The 16,973-nt window shown below is 43.2% G+C and overlaps 1 protein-coding gene across 2 annotated transcripts in view; it reads right to left on the reverse strand.

The window, feature by feature from the left end:
• Positions 1–366: 366 nt before the first annotated feature.
• Positions 367–16,973, reverse strand: part of ATP1A1 (ATPase Na+/K+ transporting subunit alpha 1) — a 34,347-nt gene continuing 17,740 nt past the window's right edge. For both annotated transcript variants that reach the window (XM_075071900.1, XM_032799933.2), the window contains exons 8-23: positions 16,287–16,555; positions 15,225–15,423; positions 13,858–13,967; positions 12,613–12,747; positions 11,911–12,103; positions 11,276–11,451; positions 10,301–10,437; positions 7,444–7,594; positions 6,531–6,699; positions 5,517–5,671; positions 5,012–5,135; positions 3,780–3,925; positions 3,511–3,641; positions 2,946–3,047; positions 1,658–1,749; positions 367–689 (exon numbers count right to left, since the gene is read on the reverse strand). In XM_075071900.1, the coding sequence (XP_074928001.1) occupies positions 661–689; positions 1,658–1,749; positions 2,946–3,047; positions 3,511–3,641; positions 3,780–3,925; positions 5,012–5,135; positions 5,517–5,671; positions 6,531–6,699; positions 7,444–7,594; positions 10,301–10,437; positions 11,276–11,451; positions 11,911–12,103; positions 12,613–12,747; positions 13,858–13,967; positions 15,225–15,423; positions 16,287–16,555 (2,318 nt within the window). In that variant the 3' untranslated portion in view covers positions 367–660. The remainder of the gene's footprint in view (positions 690–1,657; positions 1,750–2,945; positions 3,048–3,510; positions 3,642–3,779; positions 3,926–5,011; positions 5,136–5,516; positions 5,672–6,530; positions 6,700–7,443; positions 7,595–10,300; positions 10,438–11,275; positions 11,452–11,910; positions 12,104–12,612; positions 12,748–13,857; positions 13,968–15,224; positions 15,424–16,286; positions 16,556–16,973) is intronic.

A 16,973-nucleotide genomic window follows, 5' to 3' on the forward strand; every position in this document is an offset into this window, starting at 1 on the left:
AAGCAACCATGAAATCTGCTCCAATTAGATTGGGAGAGGGGGAAAGGAGGAAGATGCAATGTGGCTTTTTGATCTAGGGGATCCCCAAAGAGTTTTATGAACCATATAGGTTTGTAATTCAGCTTCCATTACAAACCGAATTGTTACAGAGCAGAATTTAAAATATGGTGGCAACAGGTGTGGGTGGCAACAAGTGCCAGCATAGAATTGATCCAGTAGAGAAGCTGAGTTGCCTGGATCACGGTGAAGTAGAACGTACCAGGAGCTAGTGTCTGCACCTCCATGGGTTTTGAACGCTCTTTTCCATACGTTGCTCTGATACAAGCACTATTTGATACAGCATATGTACAACACACACAAGAAGCATCCTGTTATAATCCATCTTTATTTGTAAAAATGGAAATATTAAAATCTTAACATCTCTCTTTTTAAAAAACAAAAAGGCACATAAAAACTACTCCCATCTTTCATCACCGTAGACTGATGTGTCAAAGAAACTCCCTCCCCCCTTTCTCCGCCAGTCCACGTTTCTTCGCATTCACTTTGTTCTTCATTTCGTTCTTTTCAGGGCACAACTCTCCATTCAAATGCTGAAAGTACACATATACAGGGGAGATGGAAGGCTGTGCTGTGCATGGAATGTGGTTTTGCAGTTGAATTTTAATAGTATGTTTCCTTTTCCACCCAACCTACAAAAAGAGAGAAAGAAAGAACAAACTAAGTCAATCTCATGAAGCCATTTATACACAGGGTGACCAGATGTCCCGATTTTTGGGTCTTTTTCTTATATAGGCTCCTATTACCCCACATCCCCGTCCCGATTTTTCATATTTGCTGTCTGGTCACCCTAGCTTAGCTTGTTCATTAAACATCTGAACTCTTAGGTGGAATAGCACAAATGAACGTCAATGCAAGATTAAGTGACCTTGCTGTAATGGAAAGTCTTTCAAAATACGTGATGACTTGCAATTTTCAAACTGCTCTGACTTCCCCAAGCTAGACAAACCTGAACCATTATTATCTAGTACAGTGTGTAAATACTGCCTCCCCCATCTCTCTCTTTTCCCTGGAAGTATTTCATAATCTGAACATATGAAGAACTCAGATGTTAGAGAGATTAAGGCCACAGTAGCAAATCTTCAGGGTAGTTCTCTCCCCACCACCCCAGTGTAGATTACTGCCCTTCATGCTGTTCAGCTAGAACAGGATTTTTGTGGGGGAAAGGAGGCAGTGGCAAGAGAGGGAACAAAATACTGATTCAGAACCTTGTTTGTTAGTGATGACACCAGAACAGTGATAAGGGACAAATTTAGGTGAATTTTGCCCATTCCTATGGCACATTCACACACAGGAGGAACTGGGCTTCAAGACTAAGTATCACTACTCAATTGGTATTGTCTCTAATTTGAGTTTAATCACATTTTATAATTACTACAATCTCATTTTAAAGAAATGAAATGACAGTGCAACTCCAAAATGTCAGCCCCTATACACAATGGGATGTATGTGAAATGGCAACTGGGGATTCCCTCTCCTCCTCCTAGAATTGCAGTGTTGTACCCTGATGCCCAGAGAGTAAGAACACACTGCTCAACAGGGCTGGGATTTTTACTGCGTATGTAAGAGTGCTCAGTTCACTGGAACCATATAGTCTTACCTCCAGGGCTCCGTCTGATGATTAGTTTTCTGACTTCATCATACAGGAAGATAAGGAGAGAGTATGGGAAGGCACAGAACCACCAGCTTGGTCTGTTTTGGGGAAAGAGACATGAGTAAGAATACAGACAGTACATTGCAGAAAGATTCATTAACTGGTATTTGGCAGCAGATCTTTGCATTTATGCTACGAACTGTGCCGATCACTGAATGGAGGCAAGTCCAGACCTGCCAATACAGCAACTTCTGCAAGGGGTTCTGCTGAACCAAGAATCACCAGAGCCAAGAATTACCACTGAGTTTTCCCCACAGGAAACTAATCTGATTCCAGATAAAGATTCCAAGGAAAGGTGTGCCACTGCACCTTTGTCCCATTTAGTACTAGCTCCTCCCACATCACCACTCTGATCTAGGAAGATTTCCTTCCAAGCACAGGTAACCTTTGAATCTATAGCCTTCTGAATCCAAACTGTCACAGCACAAGCCAATCCCATGGGAGACTATAATACCTAGAAGCTGCTGAAGTGATACCGGTGCCTCAGCACCACACGGGGGGACACTGTACAGTTGGGAATGCCAGGTTTTGTAGATTTAAAAGTCCCAGTAATTTTCTCATTGAGACTACATGAGATAATCGTAAGTCGTTGAATTTTTCCAAAACTAAACAACTTCATTCTGCTGCTAAATTCCCCATTCTGGTTTCAAATCAGATACAGGATATATTTTCCACTTCCTGCCTTGAAGAGTTGTTGTGCAATATTAAACAGATGCCACAACCCACCACAGCAGAGGACTGCACTTCAGCAACTGGGGAAGGGAGGCCTACAGACTGACAAGTCACCTATATTACCTTTCATCTGAGGATCTCAAAGCATGGACTATTTTGGATAGAGGCGCTATTCCCCTTCCTGCACATGAATAAGCTCTACGAGTGTAACTGCAGGCACCCTAGGGAGTTGTGCTGCTTAACTACATGGGCCTAGGTGAAGTGGGACAACTTGTGTTTAGACTTTGAAGAGATTTTCCTCATGGTCACCTGCCAAAGGGGGTGGGAAGAGATAGAGAGTGATTTCTGGTGGGCAATGTAAGCTCAGCAGAGACAGACTACCAGTGGGTGACTTAAGAGGTCATTCTCCAGTCTGAATCCAGTGAAGAGCTCCAAAGCTACATTTTATAAGCTACTCAAGCTCTTGGAGAGTCAATTTATGCAATCACATCTTAACAATATGTTTGTTCTGTTGCAACTGTTGGGGAGTAACTGTGAGCTGAAATATCAAGATATGACTTACTTCAGTGGATACATCCTTAAGGCGACATCCATGCCAGGACAATAAGAGAGGAAGGCAGCCAGGGCAGTCTCCTCAAAGAGACCAAATATTAAAATCTTGTTCCTAGGAAAGACAGAAAAGTTAGTGCCAAGGCATCTTTCTCACCAAACATGCAGATTTTCACTGGGGAATCTGATTGACTAGGATATTCTTTGTACAAAACAGTTACGGAATTATATCCTCTTTATTTCACCCTTATCTTCGCATGGCCTTCACAACGCAGTCAATATTTGAGAACGAGTTATCTTCAGATGCTCTTACAGCCAAGGATCAGAGAAAAACATTGTCCACCTAGTCACATTCTGTCTGATCACAGAGAACTGTGGATTGCTCAGAAGCCGTAAGCCGCTCTACTTGACCTATTAAAGCACTATGCCACTATTAATGCACTTAATTTAACTGTTTGGCACTTCCTGAGATAGGCCCAGCATTATACTGGACAGACAGTGAAGACTATTGCCACTGCCTGCCAATTACAGCAGGAAATGGACTCCTCCTTAAAACCCTTCCATTTCACACCACTTACTTCATCCCCTGCTGGAAGACTGAATTCCTTCTGGTCTTACAGATGACCAAGTCTGCCCATTGCACCACCACAATGCTGACAAAGAAGGCTGTATGGCAAGTGAACTCCACAATTTTCCTCTGTTCGTAGGTCTGGAAATGAGGAGGAAAAAAGTGTTAATTCTTATACATTCACCTTCTCCATTCCATGTGCAGATCTACTTGTATCCCAATGCAGGATATGCACATTAGTAATTTGGCTTGTAGCCCCCATGCTGTGCTCAAACTTACCCACTGTTGCCCATAGCTGTCCTCCACATCATTCACCCACCGGTCATCCCATTTCACTCTGATCCCTACCAAGGAGGAGGGCAAGAACCCATTCTCTGCCAGGATTACAAAGTACGTGAAGAAGCCTCCAAGGGCCTGGATCATACCTGATTGGATTAGAAAGTGACAGATAAACCTATGCAATCTGTGAAAGATGGTCATGACAGACAAGTGATTTGCTAGGCATGAGTTGTTTCTTACACAGAAGCCCCAAGCACATTAAGTCCCTCTGTTCTCATTTACCCAACCCTTAACTACAGGAAATTTGCATTTCTGCAGCTATGACATTCTGTTCTTTTGACCACCATCCAATACCTGTTCCTTCCCCCAGCCCAAGGAAAAGATCCCCAATTTTGTACAGTTACCCATGTTCCATACTTTACTGTAAAGGCCTGAAACTCTGGATCAAGGACACAGGATAAACACACCCATTTTAAGCCTCATCCCATGTTCCTCACAACAGCTACATCAGAGGTTCTCAAACTGGGGGTTGCGACCCCTTCAGGGGGTTGCAAGGTTATTACATGGGCAGGTCGTGAGCTGTCACCCTCCACCCCAAACCCCCTTTGCCTCCAGCATTTATAATGGTGTTAAATATATTAAACAAGTGTTTTTAATTTATAAGGGGGAGAGGGGTCACACTCAGAGACTTGCTATGTGAAAGGGGTCACCAGTAAAAAAAAGTTTGAGAGCCACTGGGCTACAATAATGAAGCTTCAAGTTCTGCTGCAATTAACCACCCTGTGAACTGTGGCATATCTTTGTACTTCCTTTCATCAAGCCTCTAATGATGTGTGTACAGGAGTATACTGGAGAGAATCTTTTACTTCTAATTAAACTAACAATGGGATCTATGTTCTGCCAAACAAGTCTGAACCCAAAGAGAACTAGTTGGCCGCCAGTTACTTTGCAGTGCTGTGTAATTAAATAAAATTACTGTGAAAGTGATTCAGTGGATGAAGCAAGCTGCACAAGCCACCACCATGTGCAATTTTGCCTGAAGTTCTCTTAAAAGCTTGAATTTCTGGCTTCCCAAATACAATATGGCCTGTGTGTCCAAAAGCCTGTACCCTACAGAAACATGATAGCAGCTACTGCCCTAGACTGATTGTGCAATCTCCCTTGAGGCCAAGCCAACCCCCCCCATCAGTGCTGAGCACAGTCCCAAAGGATGAAGCGAAGCAGCAGCTTACCAATCTGCCCGTAGGCCATACTGATCAGTCTCTCGTTCACTAGCTTGTCCGTTTTGGGGTTTCTGGGCTGTCTCTTCATGATATCACTCTCAGCTTGCTCATATGCCAAGGAGATAGCAGGAACCTTTGGGGTGGAGGACAAGAGTTGGCATACTAGAGAGCTTTGAAAACAATCTTTTCCATTTTCAAAAAGGAGTGCGCGGCTTCCCCTCTGTCCCATTATAGTGGCTAAGAAACGTACAGGCCTGTTGCCAAATAATGACATTAGACTGAGGGCCTATATGCAGTACCTTGCCCTTATACTGGCCCTTAGAGAAGAGCAAAACACTCTAAGCCATCAAGCTTTGATTTTCAGGAGACAGGTAGACTAGGCTATGGAAAGACTATTCACTGACCAGCTTTGTTACAGGGCTAAGAAACAAGCTGGTTACATATTCTCTTGAATCTGAAGTTCTTTAGGGTTATTTTGAACCCATATGTGCCCCTGGTATTCTAAGGTACTTACCATGTCAGTACCCAAGTCAATGCAGAGAATAGTTACTGTTCCCAGGGGCAGGGGGATGTTAGCGATGATGAAGATTAGGAAAGGTGTGATCTCAGGGATGTTACTGGTCAAAGTGTAAGCAATGGACTTCTTTAGATTATCAAAGATCAGACGACCTAGGAAGGAACAAATACAGATTCTTTACTACCACATGGCAGCCAGGCGGCTTACAGAAGGCTTTATTCCTAAAGCTAAACACACCAGTGCTTGAAAGCCTAAACACACTAGTTTCCCCTCTATGCAGAGCTTCTATCACAAGCAGAACTGCAGTGCAGTGGAAGTTTGGGTATTCTATTCAAGTCATCATGAAGGCAGGATCACTCTCTCAGCTCACCACCAGCAGGTTTCCTCTCTCCATATTCAGCGGAACCATCTTATTTTCAAGTTCAGTGGGGGAGCTCAGACATAACTGTTCCTGTGAGTCCCCATTTCCAACTGCCAATGCCCTCTCAAAACCTAACACCTTTCAGTCATCGCAAGCAGCTGTGGCCAGGGATTCAACAGCAGGCATGGGGAGAGAGAAGCCCTATGGCTGGGCTGCTTTCCATTTCACTTCTGCTGAAGGTGAACAGCCAGATCAAAATCAGGATCCTTACTTCCACAGCTACCAACACATATTAGAGAACAGAAGGGGGATAATGAGTTAACTCAACTCCAACCCAGGCCCAGAAGTCTACACAGCAATAAAAAGGTCCTGAGTCCCACACGCTCGAGCTAGCTGGCACAAGCCAGCCAGTTTTCTCTTTGCTGCGTAGGCATACCCTTAGTAACCCTAACCCTTAGTTACCCTTACTATGCGTAGGCATACCCTTAGTAACCCTTACCCTTAGTTACCCTTACTATGCGTAGGCATACCCTTAGTAACCCTTACCCTTAGTTACCCTTAGTAACCCTAACTGTAGCTCGGTATTATTGCCAAGTAAGTGGCTACACTTAGCGTGCTAATTGAAGTGCAACAGAGGCCTGGAAACTCACCTTCCTCTACACCAGTTACAATGGAGGCAAAGTTGTCATCCAGGAGAATCATGTCAGCTGCCTGTTTAGAGACGTCAGAGCCAGCAATACCCATGGCAACACCAATATCCGCTTTCTTCAGAGCTGGGGAGTCATTCACACCATCACCAGTAACAGCTACAATGGCTCCCTATGCACAGAGAAAGGGAAAGAGAAGATTTCAGTTCCTACAATAGGAACATGCAAACTTGTAAACATTCCCTTGAGAGTGTCCCAGTCTTCCATAGGTATTACCGTTAACCCTTCCCCAACCCTGATCAGCTATTTTTCTGAACAGGACCCGTAGCTGGAAATGGCTCTTTTAGTGCTATATTTGGGACCTGATCAAGGTCTTGTAGGTGACCAGTGAAGGATCTTTGAAAGACAGCCTGTGTCTTCTTTGAAGTACAGAAACCTGGTACGCCTCTCTGAAGCCTGCAGTCAATCAGGAATTTCATATCTGGACTTGCAGCTGTCTCTGGAGAACACATTTGACCTTAGGGTGGGGTGGTGGTAAAGCCTCTCCTCTCCAAAGTGTTTAGACCTTAAACCTAACTTCAGAACTACTTTTCCCCTTGCAGGTCACTTCAGGACCGTGCATCACTGCAGGCCTCATATTTGAAAAAATATATCATACACCTTTCCTCATAGTGTCCATATTTACATATGAAGTCTATACTGAATACCTAGCTATGGCTCACACCAGCATCACGAGATGCTTCTGCAGCCATTGCTGTTACTATAAAGAAAACCTTGAACAACTGAGCAGACATACCCAGAGTGGTGAGGGATGTCTAGGCTATGCTGTTGCTCTTGAACATGCTGCATACTTGAGCTCGTAGTTTAAAGCAAATACTTTTATGGATGATCAAATAACTTAGCACTTTCTCCTTACCTGTCGCTGGCAACCTTCCACAATTATAAGCTTCTGCTGAGGCGATGTCCTGGCAAATACAATTTCTGTATGATGAGTCAGAATGTCATCTAGTTGTTCACTGGTCATGTCCTTCAGATCTGTGCCATGGACAACACAGGCCTTGGCATCCCTAGGATTTAACAAAAACACTCACACACTTTCCATTAACCCACAACTCTTATGCATACTACAAAAGGAAAGCCACAGCTTTTAATATACTTTAAAAAAGTACTGCCTTCGAGGAGGAGATTCCAAATTATATAATGTTTGGGGTGTCATATCTTGTGTGATCAACTCTTACTGTAGGAGAGAGAAGAAAGACTGTTCCTGTGTTCTACAGTCAGTCAGTGTTCCATCTAATTTTTCCCACCCATGTGTGGAATGAATTTTGTTATGTGCATCAATATGGAGGTGACATCTTCATATTGGTGCACTTATAACAAAATTAATGTGGTGGGGCTGGCGCCGAGGGGTCTGGAGTGTGGGCTGGGACAGAGGGTTGGGGTGCAGGGGTGTGAGGGCACCAGCTGGGGGTGCGGCCGGGAATGAGGAGTTTGGGGTGCAGGAGGGTGCTCCAGGACTATGGCAGAGAGAGAGAGAGAGAGAGAGAGAAAACTCTCCCTGCAGCTCCCCCCCCCCCACAGCAGCACCTGGCTGGGGGTGGGGGGAGGAAGAGGCACCTCTCCCTGCCACGGCAGCTCTGGGGCTGGGGCCGCAGGAAAAGCACCCCTCTCCAGGCCCCGCAGGGTAGGAGTGCTCCAGCCATGACACAGTTGGAAGCTGGGCTAGGTTGAGGCCGGGGGAGGGGCACTCCTACCCCAGAAGGTCCCTGGTGGGTTCTCTGAGCACCTGGGTGGCACTAAGGCGGCAGCTGCATAGCTTATAGGAAACCTAGGCTACTGTTACAAAATATTCTAATGAACACAGTTCATGTTATGTTTTAGTATTTTAGATTTTTCTTATCCATGTAGGGTGTATATTCATGCCAGACTACATTAGACAACCAGCTCTTGTCTAATTCAGCATCCCACCCATAACTGGCCAAATGGATAATACACGTAGCTAATGATGCTACATGGCACATAAGGGGAAATTCCTTTCTGACTCACTGCCAGCCACCAAGACCCCCAAATATGTGGTCCAGTTATCCTCCTTACCCTGCATTACCACATAATGAGTATTATGAAGTTACCCTCTCAAAAATCTAACCACAATATTTCATCTTCCTCAGCAATTCATTCCACAGGCCGTCTATTCACAGTTCACAAGTGCTCTGTGGAGATTCTCCAAGCAAAACAAAGGCTTGGTCAGGTTAAACAATGCAGGCAGCCCAGTAATCCTATAAGCAGCCAGCTTATGAATAGGTGAATTTGCCTGATAAATAATTCAAATCTTGTGCTCTTAGGTAGCAAAGGTGCCATGTATTAACCAGTGAGGGGAAGTGAAGTCCTGAAGAGAACCTAAGTATTTGCCCATAGGACTGTTCTCATTTTGGAAATCTACCTTACTTTGGTGCTATGGACCGTAAGATCAGTTTTGAATGCTATCCCCAGCAGTTGTCAGTTCCTCTGCCCACCCAAAAATTTCAGATTTGGAACTCTTGAGGGAACAAGATCTTGTTTTGACTTCTGAGACTCATAACCACCTAGTTTGATTTTAAATTTAAAATATTTATCTTTGGAGTTGAATGAGAGGTCAAATTTTAAGAGAGAGTTCCAGTTATGTTTTCTTACATTACAAGTAAGGAACCTTACACTCAGCATAACTATTTATCCTGTTTAAATTTTTGTAGACCACTCAGCTTAGACAGTTAAAACAGCCTAGTCATTTTCACTTCGAGTTCTTCCATGAAACTTTAATCAATGTTTCAGTGTCTTGGGCCCTCAAAGGAGGCTTTTAGTCCAGTTTTGACAAGTAACTTATTTATAATTAGGCTTTTCTTTAAGGTAAGCTTGGCAGAATTCAATTTTTATTTTTATTCTTTGTAATTTCAACTGGTAACTGATTTTTTATCTACTTAAATTTTCACAGTTGTGGGAAATTATGAGGGAGGATCTGACAATTTGATGACATGAGGTGTTGAGATTCAAAAAGTTAAAACTATAGTCAGTAAGACACAAATATCAGATATAAAAATGTACAAAGTAAATACCGTTAAAACAAACTTAGGTCTCAAGCAGTGCTTTTCTTACTTTGCTTATCTCAAAATTTCAATTACTGTTGGATTTTTTCCATCAGTTTGTGCATGTACAGTGAAAACGTTTTCTGACATTTACCAATAAAACAATCTAATCCTTCCAAGCCTAACAATACTGTTATATTATAAAGAAACCTAAATAAGTTTTGGGTGAAAATTGGACTAAAGCACACCTTTAAGTGCTCAAGCCACTGAAACATTGATTAATCTTAACATTAAATACATCTTCAATAATGATTTGGTCAGTTGTTCATCTGCTAAATTCCCAGTTAATAATTCCACAGTCTCCACTCAGGACACAGTTACCAGTGCTGGCAGCTATGAAATCAGAAAGGTGTGTCCTGCTTTTGGTTTATGCACACTAACGTGATCCAAACAAGCTTTTCAGGTTTTGCGTCAAAGCTATTTGCCCTTATGTAAAAATCTAGTAGTTACTAGAACATTTTGGAGTCAAGTGAACATTTCACTGGGCATGTGACAAGTGCCAAGAAAACACAATGTGCAGTGTTAGACATGTTAACTTCTAGTCTCAGATAAAGTAAAGCTAAGAGGGGATTGTGCAGGGGAGACATGAGAGGAGGTCTTTATTCCAAGACAGCCTTTTCCCTTCCCTTCTACAATGCTTTTTCTATTCAGTACCTGGGGTTGACTTGGCTGACCGGGATATTCAGACGAGCAGCAATATCCTCTACTGTTTCATTGCCCTCCGAGATGATGCCAACACCCTTGGCAATAGCTTTGGCTGTGATTGGATGGTCTCCTGTAACCATGATAACCTGTAATGCAAATATCAGACATTGTGAAAGCCTAATCCATCCTGTCAAGCAGAGATAGAGTGCATACTGAAGGAGTGTTAACATTTCCTTTTGTTGTCTCAAGTAAATTGTGGTAAAAGGTTAAGTCTTATTTCCAGAGTTGCTCTGTTCTTGCTGAACCCAGCCACGTCAATTCAGACTGTGAGAGACTCAGCAAGGTGACGTCCGTGAAGCAAATCTGAGCTCAGCCAGATATTTAATAGCCATTGCATTACAACTGGCCCATTTGCTGGGGCTCTCAGGACATAGAAATAGAGCTCCCTATCCCCAGGTGGTTCCCCCGAGGAAGCAAAAAGAGAGCAGGGTGGGGAAACTTGCATTTCCTGGTCAGGAAGATGACATCTATGTATAGGGCTGTCAGCAATACTTTTAGACCAGTCTGAGTTCAGACACAGGAGGAAATCAACAGAAGATTAGGCCTAATTTTGTCTGACTCAGACCAGTTCAGCCATTGAATTTGAGGAATTTGGACTCGCATCAAAAACTTTTTTTTTCCAATCTGCTATTTGATTAGCATTGACCCTGCATTACTCCGTTAGGTTAAATGGGAAACTTCCAAAGCATTAAGTGTCTTAGCATCTAAGAATGGCATCAGAGTGAACTGGGCCCAGGGAAGTATTCACTACTAGCTACAAACCTCCAGTCTCAGGCACATGCAGTACACATGTACTCACATGTGGAACACAGAAGGATCAGCACTCTAAGGAGAATCTAGTTTCTTTCAGGTCTGAATACTGGGCTCACTCATTTCATTTGTATTTTAGCTTATGTCATCACATACACTTAAAAAAAGAGATACCTTGATTCCAGCACTTCTGCATTTGCCAACAGCATCTGGCACAGCAGCACGAGGAGGGTCAATCATAGAAATCAACCCAACAAAGCAGAGGTTTTCTACAGGAAAGTTAATCTCATCTGTGTCAAACTGGAAGCCTTCTGGGAACTGATCATCTGACAGAGCCAAGTGGCAAAAGCCTGCAGCAAGTCAATAACAATGATTAGTTTGTGCACCTAAGCAGGCAAGTTTAGAACTGAATTCACTTATTGTGAATAACAGTGGAGAGGAGCTCTGTAAATCAGTGCCAGGTCTTCTGCTCAGAAGCCCAGTCAATATTATTCAAAGTAAGCATCACTCCTGCTGGCTTAAAAGTTTTTCTAGACTAGTGGCTAGCTGCCAATGTCAGGTGACCGAGCAATACTTAGTTTACATAATGGGACTTCGAAATGTCCATGTAGGCTGCACCCAATATTAGAACAAGTGCATATCCCTCTCAAGGGAGAGATTCCTTCCAGGTCAATGCTGAAGTGCCCTGTAAGTTAGAGACAGTTGCACTGCCAGAACAGAACATAATTCCCTGTACTTAATCCATGCTTCTGTGGCATTGTGTGTGGAGCCCAAGCCACTGGCAGTGCGCTATGACTGCATTTCCTTACCTAGTACTCTCTCCCCAAGGCCGCCCAATTCAAGGTAGGCATTTTGAAAAGCATCTTTTGCCTCCTCATCCAGCGGCTGTTCTTTTCCATGGATCAAAATGGAGCTGCAGCGGTCCAGGATTCTCTCTGGGGCTCCCTTCATCACCAGCAGGTAGCGAGACTCTGATGGATTGGCATTCTTATGGATAGACAGCTAGGTTGTAAGAGAAGAACTTTTACAGCTTTATGTATGTACAGCATGAGATTAATGGGATTGCTCCCATTAAAAATGCCACACACAACGGTTAGTTTCTACAGTTATTTGGAAGAGTTGTATAGGCAGAAAGTGCTTAACATTCATTCCAAGTATTCAATAGTGAATTGGAGAATTAAGGTATATCCCTTTAAGGTACTCTGGAAACACAGGACTTCTGGCAAGTCTTCTCCCATAACCTTGGTTTTATGTGGGTGTCGAGGACTCTCTAGTGTGTGTTTCATTTATTTTAAAAGGTCACGTTTGCAATTCAGTTAGTTCCCAAGACTGAACCTCTCCTAGTCTCCCATCACAACAGATATAGAACAAAAAAACGAAACAAAACCCTATTTGCAGCCATGCAATCCCACTGCAGACAGTGCTGCATGTTATACAGGGCTGACCTAGCCCGAGGGACTTTATATAAACATATAGGGGCTGGGAATCCTTCTTCCTCAGGAGGTTCTTACCTGGTACTTGTTGGTAGAGTTGAATGGTATTTCCACTACTTTGGCATTCCTTTCTCTCATCTCTTTGACAGAACCACAGCATACTTCAATACATTTTAGAAGTGCAGATTCAGACGCATCACCTGCAACTGCCCTCTGTTAAAAAAGTTTCACACATTGTAAACTTGTATGTGCTCACTTCTTTCAGTGAAGAGAGAAAGCATCTCAAACAAGGCTGAAGCCCAAGTCAAGCAGACCTCTAGAGTGTGGAGAAAGTTATGTAACCAACAGGACAATCTAAGAAGAGCTGTGGCAGACAGGTATTACAATAAGAAGAAATTCTTTTTAATGGCTTCAAGTCATGAACAAAGAGATGCAAGAAGAAGGATTACTATAGGTATAAGATGTCATGGTAGCAAATTGATATTAAAAACAGAGAGAGGATTTATAGTCACAGAACCAGTATTGATGAATAGTCAAGACAGTTATTTTGTTGTACATGGGTTCTTCTACCCTGTTATCAAGCATAGTATCCAAGCATCTTCCAGTAAATGCATTAAGTGACATAATTAACATATCAAATGCTGATACAAGAGCAGTGCTTCACTTGTGCAGATATTAGACTAGGCTGGATCTTAGCTTAGCATTTCTCCTCCACAATTATCGCCACGTGGCATTTGCTTTAGTGACCTACAGTTATGGCAGAAGGTCAGAAGTGTACTGTGAAGTTAATGAAAGATCCGATGACACCTACTTTCTCTGCTCCTATGCCCACCACTGCCAGTTTCTTTAAAGCAAAGTATACTTTCACGACCACCCCCCCCCCACACACACACGTGTACTATGTGGGAATAACCAAAAGAGGAGAGAAAAATGAACCAAGCTGTGTAGGAAGCCTCCCTCTGGCACATTCCCAGCCTCTGATGTGTTCTACTCCCTTAACCTGCAGGCATCAGTGGTCAGCCGAAGGCAGAGATCATGCTGCAGGAGCCATACATCTCAGAAACACCTCCCACCCCTGCCAGAAGCACAGGAAGGGAGATTGTTTCCCCTGTGGGTCTGTTTGCAGGAAAAGTCAGGAGCACCAGCTGGCCTTCCCTCCCTACATGTCCACTGCAATCCTGGGACTGGCGGGCATGGGACAGAGACAAGGCATAAATTGTTATTGCACTGCCTTCACCAGTCTAGACAGCTGGATTGTAACACCAACAAATCGGAGCAAAAATGGTTGTCAGGATAGTTTAGAATGCCTTTAACTGAACTCACCTTGAGAATAGGTACATTCTCTTGGTTAGCCTGGAACACAGCACGATTGCAGAGACCTGCAACTCTGGACAGAGCAGCCCAGGTAAGAGAACTCTTGTCAAAGGAGGCACCTGAAAGCAGTGGAAGAAGGGAAATGTTATGGTGCCAAACAGACCAGGGAAAAGTCTCAGTCTTTACTACCTCAGAGTATAAAAGAAAGCTCATATTTGTCCTACTAGGAGTTTGCATCTGCTTCTTTTTCCCTAAATTTTAGCCACTCATCTAGTCACAAGTTACTGAGGAGCAGGTAGTGCATAGGCAAAGGCCTGGGGATTAACAGAGTAGGTAAATATTTTAAAAACAGGCTTTGTAGTCTAGATTCTATATACTAACAGTTACGTTTTCAGCAGTGGCAAGGGTCAGACTGACTTCCTTTCATAGATCGGGACACTAGGAATCAGAATTCCTGAGTTCCACTCCAGCTCTCCCACTCACTGTTAGGGAAGTCCTGGCCTCACTGTGCCCAGTCTGCAAAATAAATTTAAGTTCTATCACAGGGATGACAATTAAAGGACTCATCCACTCCATTTACCCCATATTTATTGTTGAGGAGCTTCAAATGACAAGAATTGAACATGGTTTTCCTGGAAAGAGTAAACCAGGCAAAAGCCTTTTAAAGTCATTTGCTAGCTGGGAGGGACACAACTACTAAGCCTCAAAGATTTTTCTTCATTGAATAAACACTGGTTTATTCCTACTGTCGTCAGCCCAAACGTTTATACTGCACTTCGTGTGCTTCCAATAATGATTTGTATTTATATAGTTTGATACTTTGCACTCTATTAAACATGGTTGAAGTACTAGTGTAGACCAGACACAGCCACTTTCAAAACTGGATCAGACAATCACAATCAGACCTAGGGAAAATCAAGTCTTCCTCACCAGTGCAAATGCACCAGATAACTAAAACATTTTATAGTTTATAAAAAATTAGACAGTGGCGGAGCTAGGACTGAAACTTATTTACAGGCACTTTACATAATAGGCTTGTAAGATTCTACTCTGAGTGGCGATAAGACTTTGATATCTTGCCAAACGATATCAAGGTCCTTGATCAAATCCAAAACCTGAATTGGAACTAGGGGAAGTGATCTTTCCAATGCTCGCTGTCTAGGAGTCATCAGTCCAATGAGGTATACATTCAGGATAAAGAGGAAGTTAGCATGGGGCCATAATGAGGTTTATATTGATTAACTAGGAACTGTAGCAGACAAGTTCTAAATCCTCCCAACTCTGCACTCCAGACACCAAAGTCTTAGCTAACAGATAGTGTAAAAGGACACCTCTAGCACAACATGCCAATCAGAAACTGAGAGAACTTTTCTTACCGCTCTGGTTCTCTGTGGTGTCAGCCTCATGAATCTGATTGTCAAACCACATGTGGGCAACTGTCATGCGGTTCTGAGTTAGGGTGCCAGTTTTGTCGGAGCAGATGGTGGATGTGGATCCCAGGGTTTCCACAGCTTCCAAGTTCTTCACCAGACAGTTCTTACGAGCCATACGCTTGGCCGTTAGTGTTAGACACACCTGGGAGAGGAAGTGAGAAAGATGGAAGAATCAGATGGGTGCTTGTACACTTTAGTTCTACATAGCCCACAACTGGCACTACAGTGCAGTAATTTTGCATTTAGAAGCTGCAGCTACCACTCCCCCACAAGAACAGAAAGCACGGATTCTTAGACTTGTTTAAATTTAGACCAGACTGTATTTTCTCCTTCGTAAACATCTCTTAGGGTATCACATCCTGGGTCAATAAGCCTTAAAATGAAATGCCAATAAAAAAAAAAAAAGAGTACAGAAACTACTCAAGAACATGAAGTTTTTTTAAACAGTTTGGCAAATCATGGCCATGTCTGGTTATCTAAAGTGAGTGGAAATGACCTTTCCCAGTCATTCAGTTGGGAACTCAAAGGCATGAGAGTAGGTTGGTGGAAGGTACCTTTTTACTTAAAGACAACCCCCCCCTCACTATTTTGAATTAAAGAGGTTAAATGTCACCACATTGGATAGTCTCGTATCAGAAAGGGAACTGCATTTATAGTCCTGACTTTTTGACTAAAGAGAGTTAATAATGGTCTTGCAATATGAAACTTATTTTATGATTTAGTAGTTTGGGACCCATCTACACTAGCTGAAGAGTTTGAAAACTGTGGTTAATTTTGCAAAAGGGTTCCAATGTAGTTTGGATGAGTTAGTACTAGGCAGAAACACGTGACTGTCTCTTAGACTAAATTAATCACTCTCACAGGTTGGTCCCACCTATACCAACCAAAAAGACTGTTCAGCAATGCGAAAACCCCTTGCTATGCTACAGTTTGCCTTCAAGTACAATCTGAGAAAGATTAAGTGCAACCGATCTCAAACTATCTTGATATTCCCCACCAGCTCACCGTGACAGTAGCAAGCAGACCCTCAGGAACGTTGGCGACAATGATTCCAATGAGGAAGATGACAGCCTCCAGCCAAGTGTACTCAAGGATCAATGAGAGGATGAAGAAGCTGACTCCCAGGAACACAGCCACTCCAGTGATGATGTGGATAAAATGCTCAATCTCAGTTGCAATGGGAGTTTTCCCCCCTTCCAGTCCAGATGCAAGAGTGGCAATACGGCCCATCACAGTATTATCGCCAATGTTAATGACAACACCACGGGCGGTGCCTGGAAGTGAGAGGTAACAGGCTTTAATAGAGTACTCACTGATGCCAAACACAGAAAGCTACATCGCTCTGGTTTGAGTTTGGAGGTGCTTAATCAGATCTCCATACATTCGTTTAAAAGGTATTTGTTCATACCACAATAGCCTTTGCGCCCTCATCCACATCAAGTATACGTGAGGAGGAATCTCTAACTCAGCCCCGGAGCAGGAATTCTTGTGTAAATGCCATGCAGCCTTCCTGGACACCTGCTCTCTTGGATTCCAATTAGGGAATAAGGACCTGCTGCATTGCAGTGCACCCACAGGGTTTCTAAGAGGGCGGATAGCTTTCCAAAGCCAGACACAAGATGACACAAGCAGGCACAGACTTTTGCTTGCTTATCACGGCAGAAAAAGGGAATCCCTTCCAAATGCCAGTCC

This window comes from Chelonoidis abingdonii, chromosome 1, assembly GCF_003597395.2.
Source record: "Chelonoidis abingdonii isolate Lonesome George chromosome 1, CheloAbing_2.0, whole genome shotgun sequence".
NCBI lineage: Eukaryota > Metazoa > Chordata > Testudines > Testudinidae > Chelonoidis > Chelonoidis abingdonii.